The following is a 21813-nucleotide window of genomic DNA, read 5'->3' on the forward strand; positions in this document are numbered from 1 at the left end:
AATAATTGTTTTGACATTTCTCCTATGAAAATAGCAAGACGTCTTTTAACAAGTAAGCTAAAACAGATCTCGGTAAAATTGTATAGATGAGGGGGACCACCTTGGATGACCTTTATATTTTAGTATGTTGTCAAGGTCATCCTCCTGAGTGACCTTCAGAAGGTTTCAGCCCGCGCTCGTTATTCGTTAAAAAGTTATTAACAAAAAAAGTTTGGAAAATATAACAGCTATTTTGAATATTAGAAGGCATAAATGACTAATATATATGTCGAAATAGTTCACGCATACACTTTCCACGCGAAACGAGGTGCCACATGTAATGGGTACGTGGCGTGCTTTATAAACTTGTTTATATATATATATATATATATATATATATATATATATATATACATGCTTGAAACGCGTGCTATTCAAAACAAGATCACTGGTTGTTTTGAACAGTTAATGTAGGATAATGTAGGAAAAAAAGCACAACAGTTAAATACTTTTAAAGCGCGTCACTAACCTACATAGGTTAGATGACGCGCTTTAAACAGTTAAATATACTTTTAAGTTTTGGTAAAGCAGCGACTTTCTCGCGAAATAAAGTATTCTCTGCTTTAACGAAAAGACCTCAATTTATCAACAATTTACTGCTTTAAATGTTGTGTTTTGGTAAAGCAGCAACTTTTATGCGAAACGAGATATTCTCTACTTAAAAAAAAAGACGTAATATTAGTCATTTATGCCTTCTAATATTCAAAATAGCTGCTATATTTTCCAAACTTTTTTTGTTAATAACTTTTTATTAACGAATAACGAGAGTGGGCTGAAACCTTCTGAAGGTCACTCAGGAGGGTGACCTTGACAACATACTAAAATATCAAGGTCATCCAAGGTGGTCTCCCCCATCTATATAATTACCCAGATCTCTTCTTGCTTTATTGCAATATTAGAAGATATATAACAATACTTTGATTTTAAAATTCGAAGTATAGGTTTCAATGGAAACCCGCAATTTAATTAGGTGTAGGGGGGGGGAATTTTACTACTCCAACCGGAGCTGTGTATCAAGTCTGACAAATCTAGTCGGCACGCAGTTAAAGGTTGGTAAAATACCTATGTAAAATAAAAATATAAATAAAACTTTTGCACATCATTTACCGCGCCTGGTTCTTAGTTAGCCCGTTTTCTATATTCGTACGGACTTCGATTTTAACACGTTTGGAAATGAATTTTCATTGATTACGCAATTTTTAGGCCACTTCTTTCTTAATCACATAACATTTTAGAAACAAAAATGTGAAAAGAGAGGTAAGAATAAGAAGCGATAAATAGAAATCCAATAATTGGCAAAATCTGATTTCCACGAATAAGAGTTCGCAATCTCTTTTCCAATTAACAATCTATTTTAATTTACCTACTGTCTGCTCTTTAGAATAGTTTCCTCAAAGAAGAAAAAAAGGTGGAATTGTTGCCTATCATTTCCAATAGACGAATAACTTCCGTTATCGTTAATTCAACGATCTTCTTCCAGATCGGATGTTACTCGATCAAGTTGTAAATTCACGATTGCTCACTTATGTCAAAGTAATCTTCGCGACACGTGCACGCAAAACTGTTGAGCGACTTGGCATGATTTTAATGCAGACGCGATTTCTTATCCACGTGATCTGTGACATGCCTAAGAACATAGGAACATGTATACATCGATGTTTAATGGCTTTCAGGCTAGTTGAAGAAGACAGAAAAAGAGAGAGAGAGAGAGAGAGAGAGAGAGAGAGAGAGAGAGAGAGAAAAGGTAAAAAGCGTAGGGAAGAAGGGAAAAAGCGAGAAAGGCCGGTCGTTAAAAAGGATTTCCCTACGATATATCTTCATTTACGCGCGGTAAATAACTCACGTGTCCGCGCGTGTCGCGCCGCACTCTCGAAAAAATTGTGTCAACGCGACGGCTGGCTTACTTTTTCGCCGCCCTTCCGAAGAGGACTTGCAACCGAACGATGCGCGGGAAATGGAACTTATATTGTTTTTATCTTCCTTGCACTTTCTCACTTTTGCTCCTTTTACCCGAGTCTCTCAAAATTTTGGTTTCGAGTTTCTACTACCCAAAATTCATAATCCCAGATACGTATCACGTATCACTGTGACAAAAGAAGAAGAGGTATCTTAAGTCGCACAAAAGAGTTTATATGTAACACGTGCATGGAAAGTGGCCCATTGCGCACGCTACGCGTGTGTGATAGACCACTTTCCACGCACTTGCAACATAAAATAGGGTGTGCAAGCCGTGCGTAATGATGAAAATTCCCGAGTGCGGTGACCGCACCCGGTCAACTCCGCACCCGTGAATTTTCATCTTACAGCACTTGTTGCACAAATAACTATTTCACAACACCTCCACGGAAAGTCCGACTTTCCATGCTTGTAGAGCGGGGCGAAAGTGACTAATTGCTCTCCAGGGCTTTCTGCCCCGTTAATCCCGTATAGCAGACATTATTTAACACCCGTTTGTGGGGTGTGTGGTGTGTTGTATTATATTGAAACATTAAAACGATACTTATACAGTAACACTGTTTAACGAGGGGTAATCCTCAGGTCTCAAACACACTTTCCAGTGACGTTCATAAATAACAACCGCAGCTCCAACGCGAAAAGGGGGACGAAAAGGGAAGGGACGGGAAGGGAATGCCGGCACGCGGGAGAGTAAGAGACATCGCGAGTTGTTCAAGTCACATCACTACCGGCCGTTTGATAAGGCCGATAAAGCGCATAAAGAATGCTTGTCCCCGCGTCTCCCCCTCCCCTCCTCAGCCCCCTTTCGTTGGTATCTTAATGTCCGCGCGGCCGACCTGTCTTCCTCTCGCTCTCTTACTGTTAATCTTCCTCCTTTCTCGCCCTCACACTCCCCCCCTTTTCGCCCCGGCCTCTCCTCGTCGATGCCATAAATTATGCGACTGCAGCGTGCGCGCAGCTGCGCCGATGCCTCGGGAACGATCCTCCCGATCCTCCCGATCCTCTCCTCGGTGTCGTACCGGTGGTCCAAGATCGAGAAAATCGACCGCCGAACCGGATTAAGGGGGAGATTAGAGCCGGATTAGAGAGGCGGATGAGCTGAAAGTTTGGATATGAGATACGCGCTAGGCCGCGGAATTTAATGCCCACGCAACACATCAGATCGCCACATTCTAAAGCGTGTCCTTCTATCAAAACTTCTGTGTATGTGACTTGTCAACAAGGAAGTTACAAATAGAGCAAAAATTTAATTTTAGGAGGTGCGAAGACTAAAAAAAAAAGCGAAAATAACAATTCCTAAATGTCTATATACTCTAAAATTAATATCCATAAACATCTGTATCTAGAATTCATAAATATCTGTATATAAGGGTGTGAAGAAAATGATCTATGCAGATATCTATAGATATACACGCTCACAAAGTATTCAGAAATTCTAAAAAGATTTCTAGATTAGATTTGGTTTTCTTCGAGTCAGCTGGATCTAACGTAATAATTCTCGCATATAAATCGAATATCTTGATATTTCTATCTATATAATAAATCATGTATATGTAATTTAACTATTTTAACGTTCGAATATCTGTGCTTTTACAATTATTCACCAAAAGAGGCTAGCGGAGATAGAAACGTAAACAAATATAATAGAAGCGGGGAAGTATTCGGATCTTTTGTACTTCAAAAACGGACGACAGGTATTTCACGCGTTACACGCGTGGAAACGAACACGCCCCGTTGGATTTTCCACATGGATGACAGGTGTTATTAATGCCACCGTGAAAAGTCTCGGGGGCAGCTGCCATTTTATTGGGGTCGGCGACGTGTCGAAAAAAAAAAACATTTTACGATGCGAGTGGTTGAGCAGCGGATTCTGAATGAGAGAGTTTCCAGTTATGCTCATTTATAGTTCAATCGATGCACACCGCCGCCGCCGGTTCTCGATTGCACTCTATACACTCGTCGAACCCGGGATAAAAATCATAAATCCCGAGTTAGGAATGCGTCAACCGGAAAATAAGCGATTATACGGGGTTTATTGTAAGCTTTATGTCTTTCTCGTTGGATACATCTACACAAAGTTAGGGATGTATGTTATATTTGAATTGCATTGAGTTTTTTTTCCGTCAACAAGCACACACACACACACACACACACACAGTCACACACATCTAATATTTCCGTCTAATCTACACAAACAGGTAATTTTCTATTATTTCAATTCGTCCACTTCTATCAGATTAACGTTTAATCTCGGTTTAACTCACTTCTAATTCTTATATGCATTTCTATTAATGCAGATTAATTTCAATTCTGGTTTAACTTGCTTTTCATTTTTTTCTAGTTCTAAGAGTTAAAGTAAAAAAAAAACATAAAAAGTAAGTTAAACCGAGATTAAAGTTAACATACATTGGTAGAAATGGACATTATATAGAACTAAAAAAAAAAAAATAATATATATATATAAAGTAAGTTGAATCGAAATTAAAGTTAACGCGGATTAATTTTACTCTTGGTTTAACTTACTTTTTATCTTTTTCTAGTTCAAAGAGTTAGAAAAACATAAAAAGTAAGTTAAACCGAGATTAAAATTAATCTACATTGGTATAAAAAAGGACATAAAAGAGGCTTCCTGCATAAATTATCTTGATTGTGTAAACTTTATCTCGAGATGGCCAGTTGACCGAGAAATAAATAAGGAAATAAATATCGGGAAGAGATATCGTTGACGTTTGCATGCATTTTCGTCGGCGTTGCGCGCACTCACGTAACCCTCTGTAACTCTCTCGGTCGAGTGCATCGAACGCGTCGCGTCGCTGCAACCGCGCCGACGAGGATGCGCTCCTCGCGAGGTGCGTCGGGAAGAAGTGCGGCGCAACGTCACCCTCTTCACTCTCTCGAGGGGCTGCGCATCGCGGGCTGGCGTCTGATTGATATACGGACTGTTAAGTGTTTGCAATAACCGACGTTTATATCCACCTCTAATACGTCCATCCATAAATAACTGGCCACTTCGAGGTCCGCCCGCGAAAGCCGTGCCCTCGAGAGATCGAACAAGGCACACCAGCGCGAAAACGTCGAGTTCCTCCTTCCTTTTTTGTCCTCTTTCGCCACGTATTTGCGAGCCAACACCGGCTCGCGCAGTTGAAAATAAGACGAACGTTCCGAACGTAAAGCTGATGTGAATTATGTAAAAGCCTGCGAACTCCTCTAAAAGGTTGTAGATCTTCGATTTTTGGAAAATCGATCCCGGAAATAAATGCTCCCGAATGCTTCCCGATCCCGGGAATAAAAAAAGTAGGCTTTTGTTTCTTCAGGTTCTTGAATCTTTGAATAAACAATGATTTTTGGAACTTTTTGATTTTGGATATTGGCAATTCGGCAAGTTGGAAAGAAAGTGAACAGAAAATAAGGGCTGGCTTTAGGGTTCACAGGTGCGTTGCCGCAAGAATCTTTTAAGAATGGCCGATTTCTGAGATTCGAAACAGCATAAAAGGGCGTGACGACCCGTGTGAACGAATGATTTCACACAAATTAACAAAGCATGACCGCCCATTTAAAAGAATTTCCAACGAGGAATCGGCTCGTGCCCCATGCACTCTGTTATGCTTCTATTATATTTTATGAAAGCCAAAAGGATGAAGATCACTTTCTGAACGTTCGTTGTTGTTCGCCGCAAATAAAAACCTAAAACCGTTGTCTGACTGTCTACCATATCGTCGATCATATATTGCTTATTATATTTGCAACAAAGTTTAAAAACTTAAGAAATTTGTAAAAATTCTTAAAATTTTAAATTTCCAGAAATTATTAAAATATAAAAAAATTTAATCTATATAGATACCACACACACACACACACACACACACACACACACACACACAATTTCCAAAGAATATAAATAATTTACAAATACTATAGCGCATACAAAATTAATTACAGATTTTTCCAAGATTTTAAATTTCTAAAATTTAAATACATAATATCTCTCTCAAAAATTTAACCAGATTATTGTCACTGACATGACACATTTTTTTGCGCAAGAGTGTGGCGGCTTGAGATGTCGGGGTTGGGTTAACTAATTTGATGTTTTATCAATCACAAGCTGCCACGTCGGCGGTTTCATTGCGACGGGGCTTTTTCTGGCATGATGGATGAATCCTGGAAGTCTGTAATATGAAACGGACGGGGTTCAGGACACACGTCCTGTCGCGCACGGGCTGATCGCATTGTTTATGAGATTTTTATAGAGGTGAAATATTGGGGGAAACACGCACCCTCGCGATAAGCCGGATGATAAAACGTCATGGAAACGTCCCATTTTTTTGCCTAAGCGCTCCGCAATTAGCCGCAGATCTAATTTTTGGAAGAGTTATCGCGGCGTACAGGAATAATTAAACTAGAAATAATTAAACATTTTTTAAAACAAAAATAATAATTGGCTGCTTTTAGAGGACGAAATATATGCAGAAAGGATAGCAAATTCTGAAAGCTATAACATTAAACTTCAACGCACCTTTTTTTATATGCCTCATGTGTACGGTATACATAAATTATATGTGTGGAATGACGAACATTATGTTATGCTCCTTCTGTACCCGTTTCTCCCAAATAGCTATATTCGCAAAAAAAATCGTACGAGGGTAGATCGAGCTCAGAATATTGCCGCTTTTCCCACAATAATAGCGCACGTGAGCTCATGGTAGGGCGTAGAGCCCATTTTTTTACGAGTATCCCTTACACGTCAGATCAGTTCTCGTCAACATGTCGTGTTACTTTACACGGCGGATTTAACCGTCAAGCAGCTTGCATCGCACAAAACAGCTTTGCGCGCTTTCACCCTTTTATTTTCATTTTATTTCAATTTTCGCTCGGATTTATCGCCAAATTATTTACCATTCATCAATTATTTTATACATTTTATACAATTGATGATACTCGAGATTTGTGCCATTTATTAATTTTATTTGCAAATTGTGCAACTTGCGCTGTCAATTTTTGAACGTTTTAAAAATTAAAAAAAAATTTTTAAATTTTTAACAATTAGAAACTGATATTTTTTTTTATATATTTATTGGTAGATATGAATCCTATAGAGATTAAGAGCACAGATTTAAAAAAAATACGAATTATTACGGGTGAATAATCAAAATATTAATTGTTTCACTTGTAGCGTCAGATGACAGTCACTTTCCAAGTTTTAATCTCGTCTGAGAATCGAAGCGATTTGTATTCGCAGAGCTCGAAACGCTCTGCATTCGATGCGACGAGGGATAAGGCTGAATTCGGGCTAAATCTGAAATAATAGGCGATCGGAGCCCAGCAATTGGCCCGTGCCGGATTTCAAAGCCGGCGGCGGAAACGTGACGCACGCTTCGAAGTCGCGAATCTATCTTCGAATCTGACGTGCCTCGAATCTCGCTTAATTAATAGCCTTATAGAATCGCGTTGAAGGAACCCTCCTTCGATCTCGTGGAACTAGTCGGCAAAAGGGCACGTGCTAGCCACGTGTCGGTAAGAGGATATCCGTCCGCGCCGTCCTAAGAGAGGACGCTTTCGATACAGGAGAAGGAGGAGGGAGAGAGAGGATTCGAATCGTTACCATTGCCACGAAATCTCACACAGGTGCCATTTCCTTTATAATCAAATTTCCAGCAATAGAGATCCACTCTTAATAACTCATTTTTATAGCCAATGGTATTCCCGATTTCACAAATTTTTAAGATCTCAGGACTTTAATGAACGTATAGCTTACATCTTACACATTTAGATCTTCTATAAATATTTTAAATATAGTCTCAAAGATTTTTTTTTTTAATTCCTTCCGATGCTTTTCATAAACTTATCAAATTTCAGTACCACTCGAAAAATCATTGCGGAAATATGTTTTCAAGTCGAAGACTCTCACAAACTCAAAACAGAAAATTTTGAAAAATATTCTTATTCGTTTCCGAAGTATCTTAGCTCCTTGTCAGGAATCAATTTCATCCCGCCGATGTTTTCCTCTCTCCGCGGATTTTTTCATCCTCTCCGCCGGAGCAAGGACCGCTCCGCAGAAAAAAAAGGCCCCGAGACATCGCGCATACTAATTTCTCGCAAACTGATGCCGGTCAGCGCGTCGAGCCCGCGTCGTGTCGGCGCGAGTGGCCCGACGAGATTTCCAATTTTTTTCGCCGCCGTTTTGTCCGAGCCCTCGCGCGCGCACGGCCCGCAAAAGCACCGCGGCTCGCCGTGCAGTTTATTGCGATTGCGAGACTCGGCGCATACGAATCGCGCGCATTAAGTACCGCGAATATAAACGCGCGCAGAGTTCATTCTCGAGAACACTCATAGACGGGACGGCCGGCATCATAGCCGCTCGCCCGAACGAGCATTTTGCATCGGGACGGCGCCAGACGAAGCGCCGTTTTCGCATCGATAATTTTCGAGGAGCTCTTTGCGAACGATGCGTATATAATGCACGTTGGAGAATTGATTTACGCTTCGGGCAATCGAGCCAAAATGATCGAACGGCCCAGGTTTCGAACGTGTAGGTATATATTAGATAACGAACGAAATGTTTTCGTACTGTGAACAATTTAAAAAAATTAAATCGTATATATAATTTTATTTATTTTACACAAGATGTTTTAATATAAATATATATAATATATTTTGTTACAAATTATATTTAATTATTTTTTTATTATATATTATATTTATTGTATACTATATTACATATTATACGTATTATTATATTTATATTTATTATATTTATTCCATATTAGATTTATTATACAAGAATCCCTTCTGTTTTATAGCTCAGCATATTCAACAGTACTCGCTCGCTTGATATATGTATAATATGTATTGTGAACGTTGTTGTAAACTGAGAGATGAATAAATATTTTGCGCGTGAAAATGAAGCGGGCGAGCGCTGTCGAATGCGCTGAGCTATAGAAGAGAGAAGGGGCTCTTTAGAACCATTCCGTCAGTCGGTCTGGCTCTCCCTTGTAAAGCCCGTCGTCGAGCAGGCACGTGTTACCACGGAACACGTGCCTCCTCGACAACGAATCACCCAGCTCTCATAATCCACGCAGCGCTCATTGATCGGCACGCGCTGCTGCTCTACGACCTGGAAATCCCGCCAATAAAGTGACCGCGTTAGGCGAGAGATGTGAGTCGGCCGGGTGACGTATTATTACAAATAATGGCGCGCAGAACGATTGATTCCGCTCCGGCTTTACAAAGTTTTCGGATATTTCCTCGATTAAAGGTATCGCGTAACGAAATTTGTCCGAAACAAAATAAAAGTGTCTGTGCAATGTACGTGGTGTTAAGGATATACAGGTCAGAGCGGTTCAAGTAGTTTAATAGCAATAATAATAACAGTTTCTGGGATAGAAAAGTGCAGTGCAAGATTAAGATCCGCTTCTAAGTTAGTCAGTAGCTTGAAAATAATTCTAAGTTGGAATAATTCTAGTCCTATAAAACTCAAAACTTTTTGTTAGAGATAGCTTGTCTTGAACTCTACTTTGTACTTTATATTTAGAAAATACAGATACATGATGCATATAAGGTCATAATAGCTTATTCTCCTTTTGAAAACACAAGATTAGTATGCATAGCTCGCAAATTACTTCCTACACTGTATACCGCTTACGAAACTTAAACCAACCTTTTGGATACAAATTTAGTTTCCGACAAGCGGCAAGCAACCTCACTGAAAAATCAGTAAGGGTTTCGTCTAGAGCTGTAGAACATCGGTTAAGGATTAATCGATTGATCCTCTGTGATCCTCCTACGAACTAAAATCCTAGAATATTCTTCATTCGTGAAAGAGGTGCTCGTGAGGATTGACAGTAGTGATCGGCAGCGTCGGCGGTGGCATTGCCTTGAATGTGAGCATGTAATCCCCCGTAACTATTCAGTAGGGTGCGTTTCCGATCCGTCTGAAACATTCTCTGTTCGTTGCTTCCACAATGGGCAAGCGGCGTTTTCTTGCCAGACATTTACGAGTTTCTTGTCCATTGTAATGTCGTTGTCGCCCTACGTATTAGTGTTTCTAGTTTTCGCCGCTCGCACAGAATTCTGCATTCTCTATAATATGTCCATTACAAAAGTTGCTTGGTTCGGGAAGAAAGACAGGAATATCAGTGATGAGTTTGATCTTGAGTATATACGCGTAAGCGTCATGTAAAAATTGACTTGAATATTTTTTAAGTACACAGAAAAAAATGATGTATCAGCATCATTTTTTGTATCAACAGCATCAGTTATTGAGATAAAATTTATCGATGCAACATCAATATTTTAATAAACAAAAAACATCAGATAATTGTTTTAATAATTTGAATATTTCGTCCAATAATATCCAATTGAATTAACTATTTATGGTTGTGGCAGCCCGTGCACGTCGACGTTTAATTGAAGCAACTTCATTTTTTTCCGTGTAGAAACCCATTGTTTTTTATATGACAGTCTTTATCTACTCATGCATAAATCCTAACAAATTTTCAGCCTAACGCGGTCTAAAACTTTACTTTAATTAGTCAACACATTTTCAGATTTATATATATAATATTTTAAATTCATGTGTGTTTGTATCATTCGATTTAGGTATCAATACATTGTGAGCACAATAAATATTCTAGACGTTGCAGAAATTATTTCTTAATATTCTAACGTCACTGAATTTCTTCCTTTTTTCTTATTTTTCTTTAAAAATTGCTATTCTACAATTTAAAACACATTATCTCCTTACCTAGTTTGCAATAATGGTATCATATGTCACCTTGGTAATATCGTGTTTATGTATGTACACCGATTCAATTGTAGACGAAAATATATGAAGATTTATGTCGCAACTGTCACACTTAGAAATCGAGGGTTCTATGCGCACGCCTTGGTTCGTTTGTGCTCCCGAATGTTCGCTGTCCGAACATTTATAAAGTCCTGCTCATTGTAACGCCCGTTGTGGACCCCGCGTGTAACCGGCCCGACCGCTCATTGTCGCGTCCTGCTTCTCTATACACGCACGAGATTCGCGCGTGCCCGCGGCTTGCTAGCCGCAGACAATGGCGACAATGACCACTGGGTGGACCATTTAGCTTAGAGGCGACCCGAGAATGACCAGCCGGACTGCGGAAAGCGCGGACCTTTTCCGCAGCTCAAGGTGCGACCTTTTAAGCGTCGAATTGCATTGCTCGCCAGGCATTGATCTCCGAGACTCGATATTTCTCTGTTCCCTGATGTTAGACATAGAAATGTTCATATAATGCTTGATTATCAATCAAATCTTTAATTCGTAAATTATGCGTGCAGAATTTTATCGCAAATCTTTGGAGTTTGGATTTTTAAGTGTTGGATTTCAAAGTCCTTGAAATCATTGCTTTTCAAGTAACTTTAAGTTTAAATTCAAATTTATTTTTATTTTATAAACAAGTTTTTCCTTTATCGAGTTTAAAAATTCTTGAAAGGTGTTTTGTAATCTTATTTTAGTGTTTTCTGTTAAACAATCTACTCCCAACTTTACTCGATTCCACTCAAGTTTGGAGTTTCCAGTACTCAATTTGAATTTACGATCCTGGTTTCTCTGTCTATGTTACTGCTCGAAGCCGGAAGACTAAAGAGCGAAAATTCAGCAAACGCAAGCCCTTTCAACTAGGATCGCAAGGGTTTTAGCCAGAGACAAAGCTCAAAAGCGCCAGCGGCTCTCTTGAACCTGACCACCACTTTCAATTCGGAAGCTGCTTTACGGTTTACCGCTCGTAAACCATTCCCGGGTTGTGAAAGAGAATAATACCGAAAATATTGGGGAGTTTCAAATGTCCAAGGATATTTCCGCGCGCTATTTTGCGATGGCGAACAAAGGCATATGATCGCGATTTACTGGAAGCAGACAAAGTTCTTTTTAAGTGAAATTTTTAAGTGAATATTAAGCATTTTAAATGAACAACGCGCGCAAAAATTACAAAACAATTTATATGCAATTACTCCATTTCTCATTACTCTATATTTACTCCAAATCTACAAATTATATAAAATCTTCAAATTATACATCTTCGAAAATTTGAACGCAAAGCCATCGACAAATAGTTACATTAAATAATGATTAATTCATATTTATTCTTTCTTTCTCTCCTTTATTTTGCATTATCCTCCCTAGTTGATGCAACACACCTTACGCAATTTTACTTGCGACAATACTGCAGTTTAGATGGGACGTCGTTCATCTCGAGGTTGCTCTTTATCAACGATTCATCTCGCACTAGAATTTGAATACACAGTCTCGCGAGACGCGACGTGGTCCCAGGGAGTAACCTAGGAGTCCACCTCGTGCACGGAGCGACGCCGCAGCGTCGACAGCTCACTTCGTCGACGTGTTTTTCTGCATTTCGCTGGTCGGCCTGTAAACACTCGCCGCGGAATAAGGCGACTGCGAGCAACGATGATGACGACGCGGCGCGGGTCAAGCGGGATCGACGCGAGTGCTGTTTTCGCGGATTCCATCATCGGGACACCACCGGAGCATCGCATCAGGAATTTCTGATCGGAGAGCGACGGTTTCCGTCTACGTTGTGACGAAACCGGTTTCTCTTTATGACGGGATATCGAATGGTCACTCTACGGTCTCTCTTTCTCCCCCTCGGCTCGGAACTTGTCTCTCTCCCCCACTTCCACGTCGTTTTTTGAGCAAAACGCAACCATGATGAGAGGGTAAAGGGTTTAAACATTACGCTGGAACAGAAAAAATGCTGTTTGTTTTTATTGTGTGTATATTTCTTTGTAAGAAGTGCCTGATGTTGTGAAAGCTTAAGGCGGAATTCTGTTTGAGAATCATATAAAAATATGACGATAGTCTCTATCGTGAGTAATGTCCATTGACAGTAATGTCCATTTTTACCTATGCTGACTAACTTTAATCTCAGTTTCACTTACTTTTTATCCTTTTCTACTTTTAAGAATTAGAAAAAGATAAAAAGTAAGTTAAACCGAAATTTTTTAAAGGTAACGCGGATTAATTTTAATCTCAGTCTAACTTACTTTTTACCTTTTTCTAATTTTGAGAATTAAAAAAAGATAAAAAGTAATGTGTTAAACCGAGATTGATGTGTTAATCTGCATTGGTAGAAATGGGCATAAATATAATATCTAAGAAAAATAAGTCATTATTCCGTAGCACCTGTTTTGTGTACTGATGAGAATTATTAAATAGGAAAAGAAAAAGTATCAATTATATTGTATATATATATATATTTATATATATATAAAATACGTATTTGATTTATATATCTGGACATCTTATATCTCTATAAATATATGATTCATTTTTCATATTTTAGAGTAATATTGATTGACATAGTATTAAGTTTTAATATACATATAAATGTCTTCTAAGTTGTCATAAAAAAGACTTTGAAGAGATTTTGGAGGATATAAAACTCTCTTCAAACGGTTATAAAAAAACCTTTGAAAAAAAATTTTAGAAGAAACATTACTGTAGAAAGATGTATTTAAATTCGAGGTCTTATTTCGCTTTTAAAATGTGTAACCGTAATAAAGTTTTTACATGGATATGCAACAAACTTGCTAAAAATGTCAGAGAAAACTCTTTTAATCATAAATTTCACGTTTCAAAGCGGAGGAAAGCTTATTGGAGGAAAGAGATGTTTTTCTTCTTTTGTCGAGGAAGAAAAGATCTTCTGGTATTTCAACACGCACAATTTATGATTACCCTGGAGGTTACGACAATGCGTGGCGCAGCGGCGCCGGCTTCCTTTTCTCCCTCGGTCTTCCTTCTGCCCTTCTCGAAGCAAACCCGTTCGCCGGGAATGAACGCTTCATCACAGCGCGCGCGAGACGCAAAAGGGGTGGTGCCCACATATCGCGCAACGAGTGGGGTGGCGTGGGAGTGGCCTCACGCGTGCCCAGTGCCCGCCCCCTTTCGCGATGTTGCCACTGATTCCGATTTCGTCGCCAGGCGGCGCTGCCAAACACCCGGGAACTGGACTCGGCCTTGCCGGTACCCTCACTCCGTATCGCGGCTCCGGCTCGTCGGAACCGTTCGGAACCTTACCTTGGCGTAGCAGTCGTTCCTCGTCTCGTGCGCATCAAAAGCTCCGTTCGCCGTCGCGTTTTTCTCACGGAGCACATGGTCCCGGAAGATCACCCCCTTACACTGAACGTTCCTCCGGGAGTAAAGGAACAGTTACGAATGGGTGATCCTTCATCAGTGTGACCAGTGGGCGAATTTGTTCAGTGCGAGTGCGCGAACGCTCAATTCGGTGGTTCTTTTTTTTTCTTTTTGGTCGTCGCAGTGCACCGGGGGGCGATATGGGGTATGGACCGCGAAGTACAAATTCTGGATTGTCGATGACACCGATGACGGATAGCGGACTTCAGTGCTAATTTGTGAAGTGGCATGGGTGTTCCTCGCGTATGATAATTCGCGGACTGTCGTCGATTTCGTTATAAAGAATCGCGAGATGCGCCCGTGAGGGTTCCTCCCTCGACTATTTTCAAAGGTGTCACGGAGGGATTCAACCCCCTCTGCGTTAGTGTCGTGATATCAGGGGAGTGTTTGCGGGGGGAGGTAACGCGAGAGAGGAGAGGACTCGAGGGGTGGACGGTAGAGGTGGAAGGAAGAGAGGACTCGAGCCACAGCGGACGCCATCTCCGCGTTATCGGCAAGCGGACCCCTCGGGACTCCCCCCCGAGCAACATCGGCGTCGCGCACCCTCGGCGGGAACTACCCCGCGACAGCGGCCACCCTGATGGGAGTGTATGAGGAGCGCCCTCCTACCACCGGCATGCACTGGGTGAGTGTCATCCCTGTGTCCGCGTTGCCCATTGGCCGCTGCGCACCAGCTGGTACACCCCGCCGCCCGGGGCGGAAGCTCCTCGCTCAGATTGCGAATCTGCGATAGCATCTTTGCCTTCGCCAACATTTCTCTCTATCGAATTCAAAATGGTGAATCTAGGGCTGCTTACGCTTTTGCGAGTGCGATTGAATTTTCAAGAGCTTGCTCTCTAATTCGTAATTTTAATCGGCGTCCAAGTATATCGGGATTTGATTCGTGCAACGTGACAGGGTCACTTCTGATAACGTGCATTGTGAGAATGCAAGAGACACGAAATGACTTATACTTATACGATATAGATATAATCAGAAGAATAAAAACTTAATTAAATTATTCGTTAATATTTTTTTGAGAGGCGAGGAGGGTCTTACTTTTGATTGATGTTTCAATTGTGAGTCGTGTTTAAAAATCAAACGCTATTAGAAAAATGGATGCCAATTCTGAGTTAATTTTATACAGTCAAATAAAACTGACTGCTCGTTCTCCTCTTTGTTTCGGCAAAGATAGCATAAAATATTTTGTAAACATTTGAGATAACGATACAGAAACGGAAAAAATTAATCAAAATTATTTGTTCAACAATCCCTTTATCTCAGTTGATTATTATTGTAAAATTTGCTTTGACATTTTTCAGTTTGATATTATAGGAAATTGGATGACAGATTAATATTGAACATAATTTGTCTAGATTGAGAAATATAATCAATTTTTATTTATATATGTTTTTACCGGTATTTTTAAATATATACTGCCGCAAAACTGTGCAAAAATTACTCATTACATTTTAAAATAATAAAGTAGTGTTTATACCTCGGTTCATATAAGAATGGAAAGTATTCATATATTATTTATTTAATGTGTACAAGTAATTTTTTTTTTTAAAGTAATAGACTGAATATTTTTTCTGGTCTTATCAAATAATTATGAAGAATAGAGCTAGAATTGAAAGAAGAATTATTTCAATAAAAAACTTTGTCATTTTGACTAAAAAAATGTGCATTTTCTTTCACTTCCCAATCTTTACATGAATTGTTTGTATCTCTAATTTCCTAAATAAATAAGAGAATTAACAATTTTACTTTAAACTTACATTGAAATAGTCAGGAAATAAAATTACTTAGCTCAGTTACAAAATAACGTTGCAGCAACAAAATAGTTTAATATAGATTCGCATGAATATAGAAAACGGGCTAACTAAGAACCAGGCGCGGTAAATGATGCGCAAAAGTTTTATTTATATTTATATTTTACATATTTACCAACCCCTTTAACTGATGCGTGCCAACTAGATTTGTCAGACTTGAAACACAGCTCCGCTTGGAGTAGTAAAATCCCTCCCTCTACACCTAATTAAATCGATTCGATTTAATTTTTGATGCTATATGCATCTAAATAACTGTAAAGAAATCATTGTGAAAAATATTACCTCAGCCAGAGTTCGAACCTAGAACTTCCTTCATTCCGTGAAGGTGTCGTACCAATTCGACCACTATAGGCATGTATTATATGTAAAATAAAAATATAAATAAAACTTTTGCGCATTTACCGCGCCTGGTTCTTAGTAAGCCCGTTTTCTTTATTTGTACGGATTTCCATTTTGGAACCTTCAAATTTTAATATAGATTATTTTGACGGTTTTCTGTAGCAATCAAATTATACAATGTAGACAAATTTATGTACAAAATCTTAAATTGTAATAATGTCAGTAATAATACGAACTGTCGTAAAACTGACAGGTCGTCTCTATTAATAGATTGTAGTTTTCTCCCTCTTGATTCTGCGATTTCGCTCAGCTATTTTCATAACATAGTCCACACATATTTTCTGTTTCATCACAGTAGAATGTGCGCGCGCGCACGACTGACATAAAACTATATAATACAGACTCTAATACTTGTTAGGTGTCCATATTTACGGAATGATATATATCAAAAGTCTAAATATAACTTTTAAAACGGCGTCAATTTTAAAATCTATACGTCAATGGAGAAATCAGTAAAACGTCTGAAAATATGATTATTGAGGAAATATCAATTCGGATTAATCGATGATTATTCACGTAACAGCTTTGGAAAAACCGGACTACAGCTTCAGATTCATGTGAGAATATGGTTTTGTACGAGTGTTTGATGAACATATAGATTTTGATGACAACACAGAATTTATGTGCATATAAATAATCTCTCTGATGCCTTTGCCAGCGCTAGGATTTCATCATTATTATCACCATCAATGGTGTTGAAGTCCGATTTGAACCTTGCAGGCCTCCTACAGAAAAAGCTATCTTATGTGGACTTTGGCTTCTTTCTGAATTCATTACAATCGCAATTTTTATAGGAAATTCTCATAAGCATCTTGTGGTTCGATCTTTGAGAAGGGCCAAATTTTGTTTTCGAAACTTATTCGTTATTGCTGCTATTGTTTGAGGGTTTTCTGTTCAGGGACGACGCAATACCGCGATTTGTTTATCCCCAGTTACTTTAAGTTCACATTTCAGGTATTTTCTTAGCGCTGCAGAAATTTACGTGTTTCAAATAACATTTTAAATTTGTATTCACCGAGTTTATTTTACGGTTTGTTATAACAAACCTTATAATCTCTTTGTCGTAACCGTCGCTGCAGTATGTCGAATCAGCTTGATTTGAAAGCATAGGTATATGACAGAACGTCACGTAGGTTGAACTTAGCTCGCACAGGTGCGATTCCGAGATGTGCGACGGGCGCACTCCAAAGTATACATCAGATCTGACCACAAAACGTCTTGGACTTTATAAAATGAATAAACTTTATGATACTATTCTAAACGACATTTTATCAGTATTAGGAGTTGCTCCTAATATTTATATATATTAATAGTTACATATAAATTCTTTTGCAACAAGCTACCATTTAAAATAAAGTCTAAAAATTCACTTTTATTGAACGTGAAATCAATGTGAAATGTTAATTTACGCCACTGCGAGAATCGCAGTAAATATAAACGAATTCGTTATTTTGAGAAGATTATAAACCGTAAACGACTTTAATCATTAATTTATTGAACTGCAAATATAAATTTATGTTCGATATACTGAATTATTGATAATTCATCATTTAGGCACATGCATATCTTCTAGTTGGGACGTGGACTTTAAAGGCGTAATTATATCGCAGTTTGACATTTGGATAGATTATCCAAAGGTCATAGTACGTTATGTAGAATGACTGATTCTGCACAAATTTGATATGATTAATTTACCGCCGGCAGATACACGCTAATTAATATTTTAATCTCTTGAGATTAAAAGACAAAATTACAGATAGGAAAGTAAGATTGTAAATAACTTACGTATTAAATTTTTATGTGGGAGTTGTCCCGAGAAATTTTGACGCCAAAATTAATTCCTATTAAATTGACAAGCGCAACAATAATGTTTTAAAGATATATTTGTTACGATTTAACCATTCTGATGACAAAACTATGATCCAACCGAGTGAACTAATAAGAAAGTTCAATAGGCGATTTATTCGGAAGTTGAAAGCAGCGGGATTACATGGCCAGGTGTGATAACATAGTCCACCTTCAAGTAACATTAATTTGCTCTTAATCAACCGGTTGAGGCCGTCGCAAGCAACGAGTACTGCTTGTAAACAAACGTAATTGATTGTCCCTTGTCGACGATTAATTAAACTGACGCATTAATCACGTGTGCGCCAATGAAAGAAGCGTAAAGTAACATTGCTGAGGAAAATTAATGCGATGTCTCTTCCTTTAAATTACGATACACGAAACACTATTAATCAACGTTCGATGAAAAAAATATTTATGCTTCTTCGAAAATCTCCAAAAATTGTATATTATTAGTATTTCATATTATAAATATAAATTATCGTTTTATATCATGTCGGTCTATTCAAACAATTATGTGGAATTTTAAAACAGAAATTAAACATTATACACAAAAATATATTTGCATTTTATAATTTGGATGTCAAGCTTTTAAAAGCGACATAAGCGATACACAAGAAAAGTATATATGTTAGGCTTTCTGTTGTGGAGCAATAATTTACGAATATTTTCCGTCTTAAGCAAACGGAAATATAATTAGCATAAAGATATTACAGTACGAAATTTCGTGCAAGCCATATATCTTCTCAACTTTTTATAATGCTCTTTCCTTTCAAAAGAAAGTTTTACAATATAAATAAATTCATATTATGATAATAAACGAGTAAATCAATAAATTTATTTCTGCTCGTTAAACGTGCATAAACATAATGAAATTAATAAATACAACTAATTTAGATTTAAAAATGAGTTTATACATTTTCATTGGCAATTAATCGAGGCCGAAATATGTGAGTTCCAAGGACTGGTTTTGAGCTTTCATTATGCATAAGTTACACGCGTTTATCTGGGTTTAAATAATTTTTGTTCGATTTATGTATAATTTAAGTAAAAATAATATTTCTCTTATATTCGACATTTAAGATTTAAGATCATTTTCAGCTTATATAGTTAAACATTACACGCGTTAGAGAGAGATTGGACATACGTGTATGCGTCCATTGAATATTCCATGCACGGATGCTGATAGAGCTTCGCACCGTTCGGAAAATCGTTTAATTCACAGTTGCCGTCTCTTCCGGGAAAGCGCATCGAGCTTATCAACGATATCATTCGATTTGGCGTCGATTAGTCTCACAGCGCGAACTTTTCCGAGCGCGTGACAGCCATGAAGAGAAAGTGAGAGGGGGACGATCGATGTATAGCTTCGACGAGATAAAAGGATATCTTGCTGCGAACGTATCTTAACTGCGAGATAGCGCGCGCCGTTTGTGACGAGTATAATTTATTATATTCCGAGATTATATCCATCGCCCTCTCTCTTCCTATCCTCCCCGCCAGCCAACGCCCGTCGCGGCAACCGTCGTCGCGGCCGAACGCTCGACGTTTAACTTCGCACTCGAAGCTCCAACCTGGTCGGCTTCATCGCTGCACTTGTTGTTGACGTTATCACTTATTTCAGAAATGGATGCACGGGTGTGTCGTTAAGAGAAGCGTTTCGAGCGTTTGAGGAGGCAATCGACGAATGGCGAAAATACTTCGCGCGCTAAAATACCGACGCAGTTCTCATTTGATGATTTCTTTAATTTCCAACGTTACGTAAATCCGTGATATTTATATTTGATAGTTTAAAAAGTGACGCTCGTTTTTCAAGATAAATCGTGTAATATTAGTTGAGCCGATGTATCGAGGGTTTAAGGTCGGAATACTGTTGCAAGCTGATTGACGTAATCGTGGATTCGCGAAGGCAAACCGCGGTGGTTTAAAGAGAAAATTGATGGCCCTCGCAGTAAGTTGCGTTTTTAAATTTTGGAGACGCCATTCACGCTCGCGCCGGCGGATTATTTCACTTATTAATAATATTGGTTCGGAATACCTGCATGCGTATTATACTTTACCACGTTTATTCGGTTTAATTTCCCGGCGGGATAGAATTTCTCGGCCTGATGCGATCTCGATATGGGAATCAACTCCGATAATACAAAGAGAGGAGAAAAAGCTCGACGAAGCGGACGACGCCATATCGACGCGACGAAGAAAATGTCTTACAAAAGTTACTCGTTATTGATTGTATAGATATCGGAGAGAATATAAACTATAAAAAGAAATTACCAAATTCTTTACTTTGTCAGTGAAAAAATTGTATCTTTGACCAAACTGACATTTATACTCAAAATTCTTACATTAGGGGTATTCAAATAAGTTAAAGTTTAACGGTTTGACAGGTTACGTCGGGTTAAAGTCGAGTAAAAAGTTAATTAATTAACTTTGGGCGCGCTACTCTTTAAGGTTATGCAAAATACATAAGTAACTCATTAACCTATCGCATTAATCTTTGGGTTAAAAGTGTAAAAATTAACTTTTTACCCGACTTCAACCCGACATAACCTGTCAAACCGTTAAAACTCTAACTTATTTGAATACCCCTATTAACTCGACGTTTCGACACTGGTTTTGTGTCCTTATCAAGAGATTTCTAAAAGCAGTATACAAAACGAAGTCATTACAAGCACATTGTTACAGGAACGAATGTCGCACGAGAAACAATAAAGGAAATATCTACCTATCTCATACTGTTCGCAAATTGCATTAGCCACTCACAAGGTTTTTGCAGTTCTACTAACATTGTCAAATTTCTTTATTTTAAAAAAGTCGCACTCCAGAGCGAGCCGCAGTCATATAATGTGAACGGAACCGACCGGTGACACGTCGTTTCGAATCGAAAGACAGCGACTAATCGCCGAAGTATAAATAATCGACTAGGTCAAACAAATAAAAATAACGCTTAGAGAGAAATTGTTACGTGGCTCTTATGATTCTATCGTATAGCGGATTGAGATTCTCAGTGTCCTTCTTTAAATTGATCGTGTTCTTTTATTCTTTTTTTATTTAGAACAACTCTGCAATCTCCCTCTTCCTTACATATTTCTCTTTCTATGCATAATCTCCGTATCGGACCATTTGAAATTATGCCCGTGTGTAAGTCGGTGCTTGCTAACCACGGAGTGCTTATTCACATATTTTTTTATGTCAACTGAATGTTCCTTAACACGAGTTTCCAAATGTCTTAGAGTTTGTCCAATATAAGAAACGTTATATTCGATTTTGTAGCTCGTTTTGTAGACCACTCCTGTTTCTTTCATATTTTCGAGCTTGTCTTTGCCCCGTTTTATAATTGAATCCAGCTTTTTGGGGATCGTGTAAAGGACATCAAGGCCACATCGGTTTACAGTACGGCGAATATTCTCACTCAAACCTTTAATGTAAGGAAGCGCAATGTATCACCGGGCATCTCGAAAGTATTGCTTACATTATTACAGTCGGTGATGTTATTGCGATGATTTAATTCTGTTAATCTATTGTTAATTTGCTTATCAATCAGCTCTTCAGAGAAGCAATTATTTCTAAGGATGTCCCTCACAATTTTAATAT

The 21813-nt window shown here is 38.5% G+C and overlaps 1 protein-coding gene across 5 annotated transcripts in view; it reads left to right on the forward strand.

Annotated features, from left to right (window-relative positions):
- LOC143897921 (LIM/homeobox protein Lhx9-like) overlaps positions 1–21813 on the forward strand; it is an 85547-nt gene that overhangs the window by 32699 nt on the left and 31035 nt on the right. For 2 of the 5 annotated variants that reach the window (XM_077406898.1, XM_077406900.1), the window contains exon 1: positions 14200–14792. The exons of 2 other annotated variants lie outside the window; for them this stretch is intronic. In XM_077406898.1, coding sequence (XP_077263024.1) covers positions 14748–14792 — 45 coding nt within the window. In that variant the 5' untranslated portion in view covers positions 14200–14747. Of the gene's footprint in view, positions 1–14196; positions 14793–21813 lie in introns of those variants that run through there. One more of the 5 variants, XM_077406901.1, reaches the window with a different exon arrangement.

The sequence above is a fragment of the Temnothorax americanus genome, unplaced genomic scaffold, assembly GCF_048541705.1.
Source record: "Temnothorax americanus isolate GAGA-0224 unplaced genomic scaffold, ASM4854170v1 Scaffold21, whole genome shotgun sequence".
Classification (NCBI taxonomy): domain Eukaryota; kingdom Metazoa; phylum Arthropoda; class Insecta; order Hymenoptera; family Formicidae; genus Temnothorax; species Temnothorax americanus.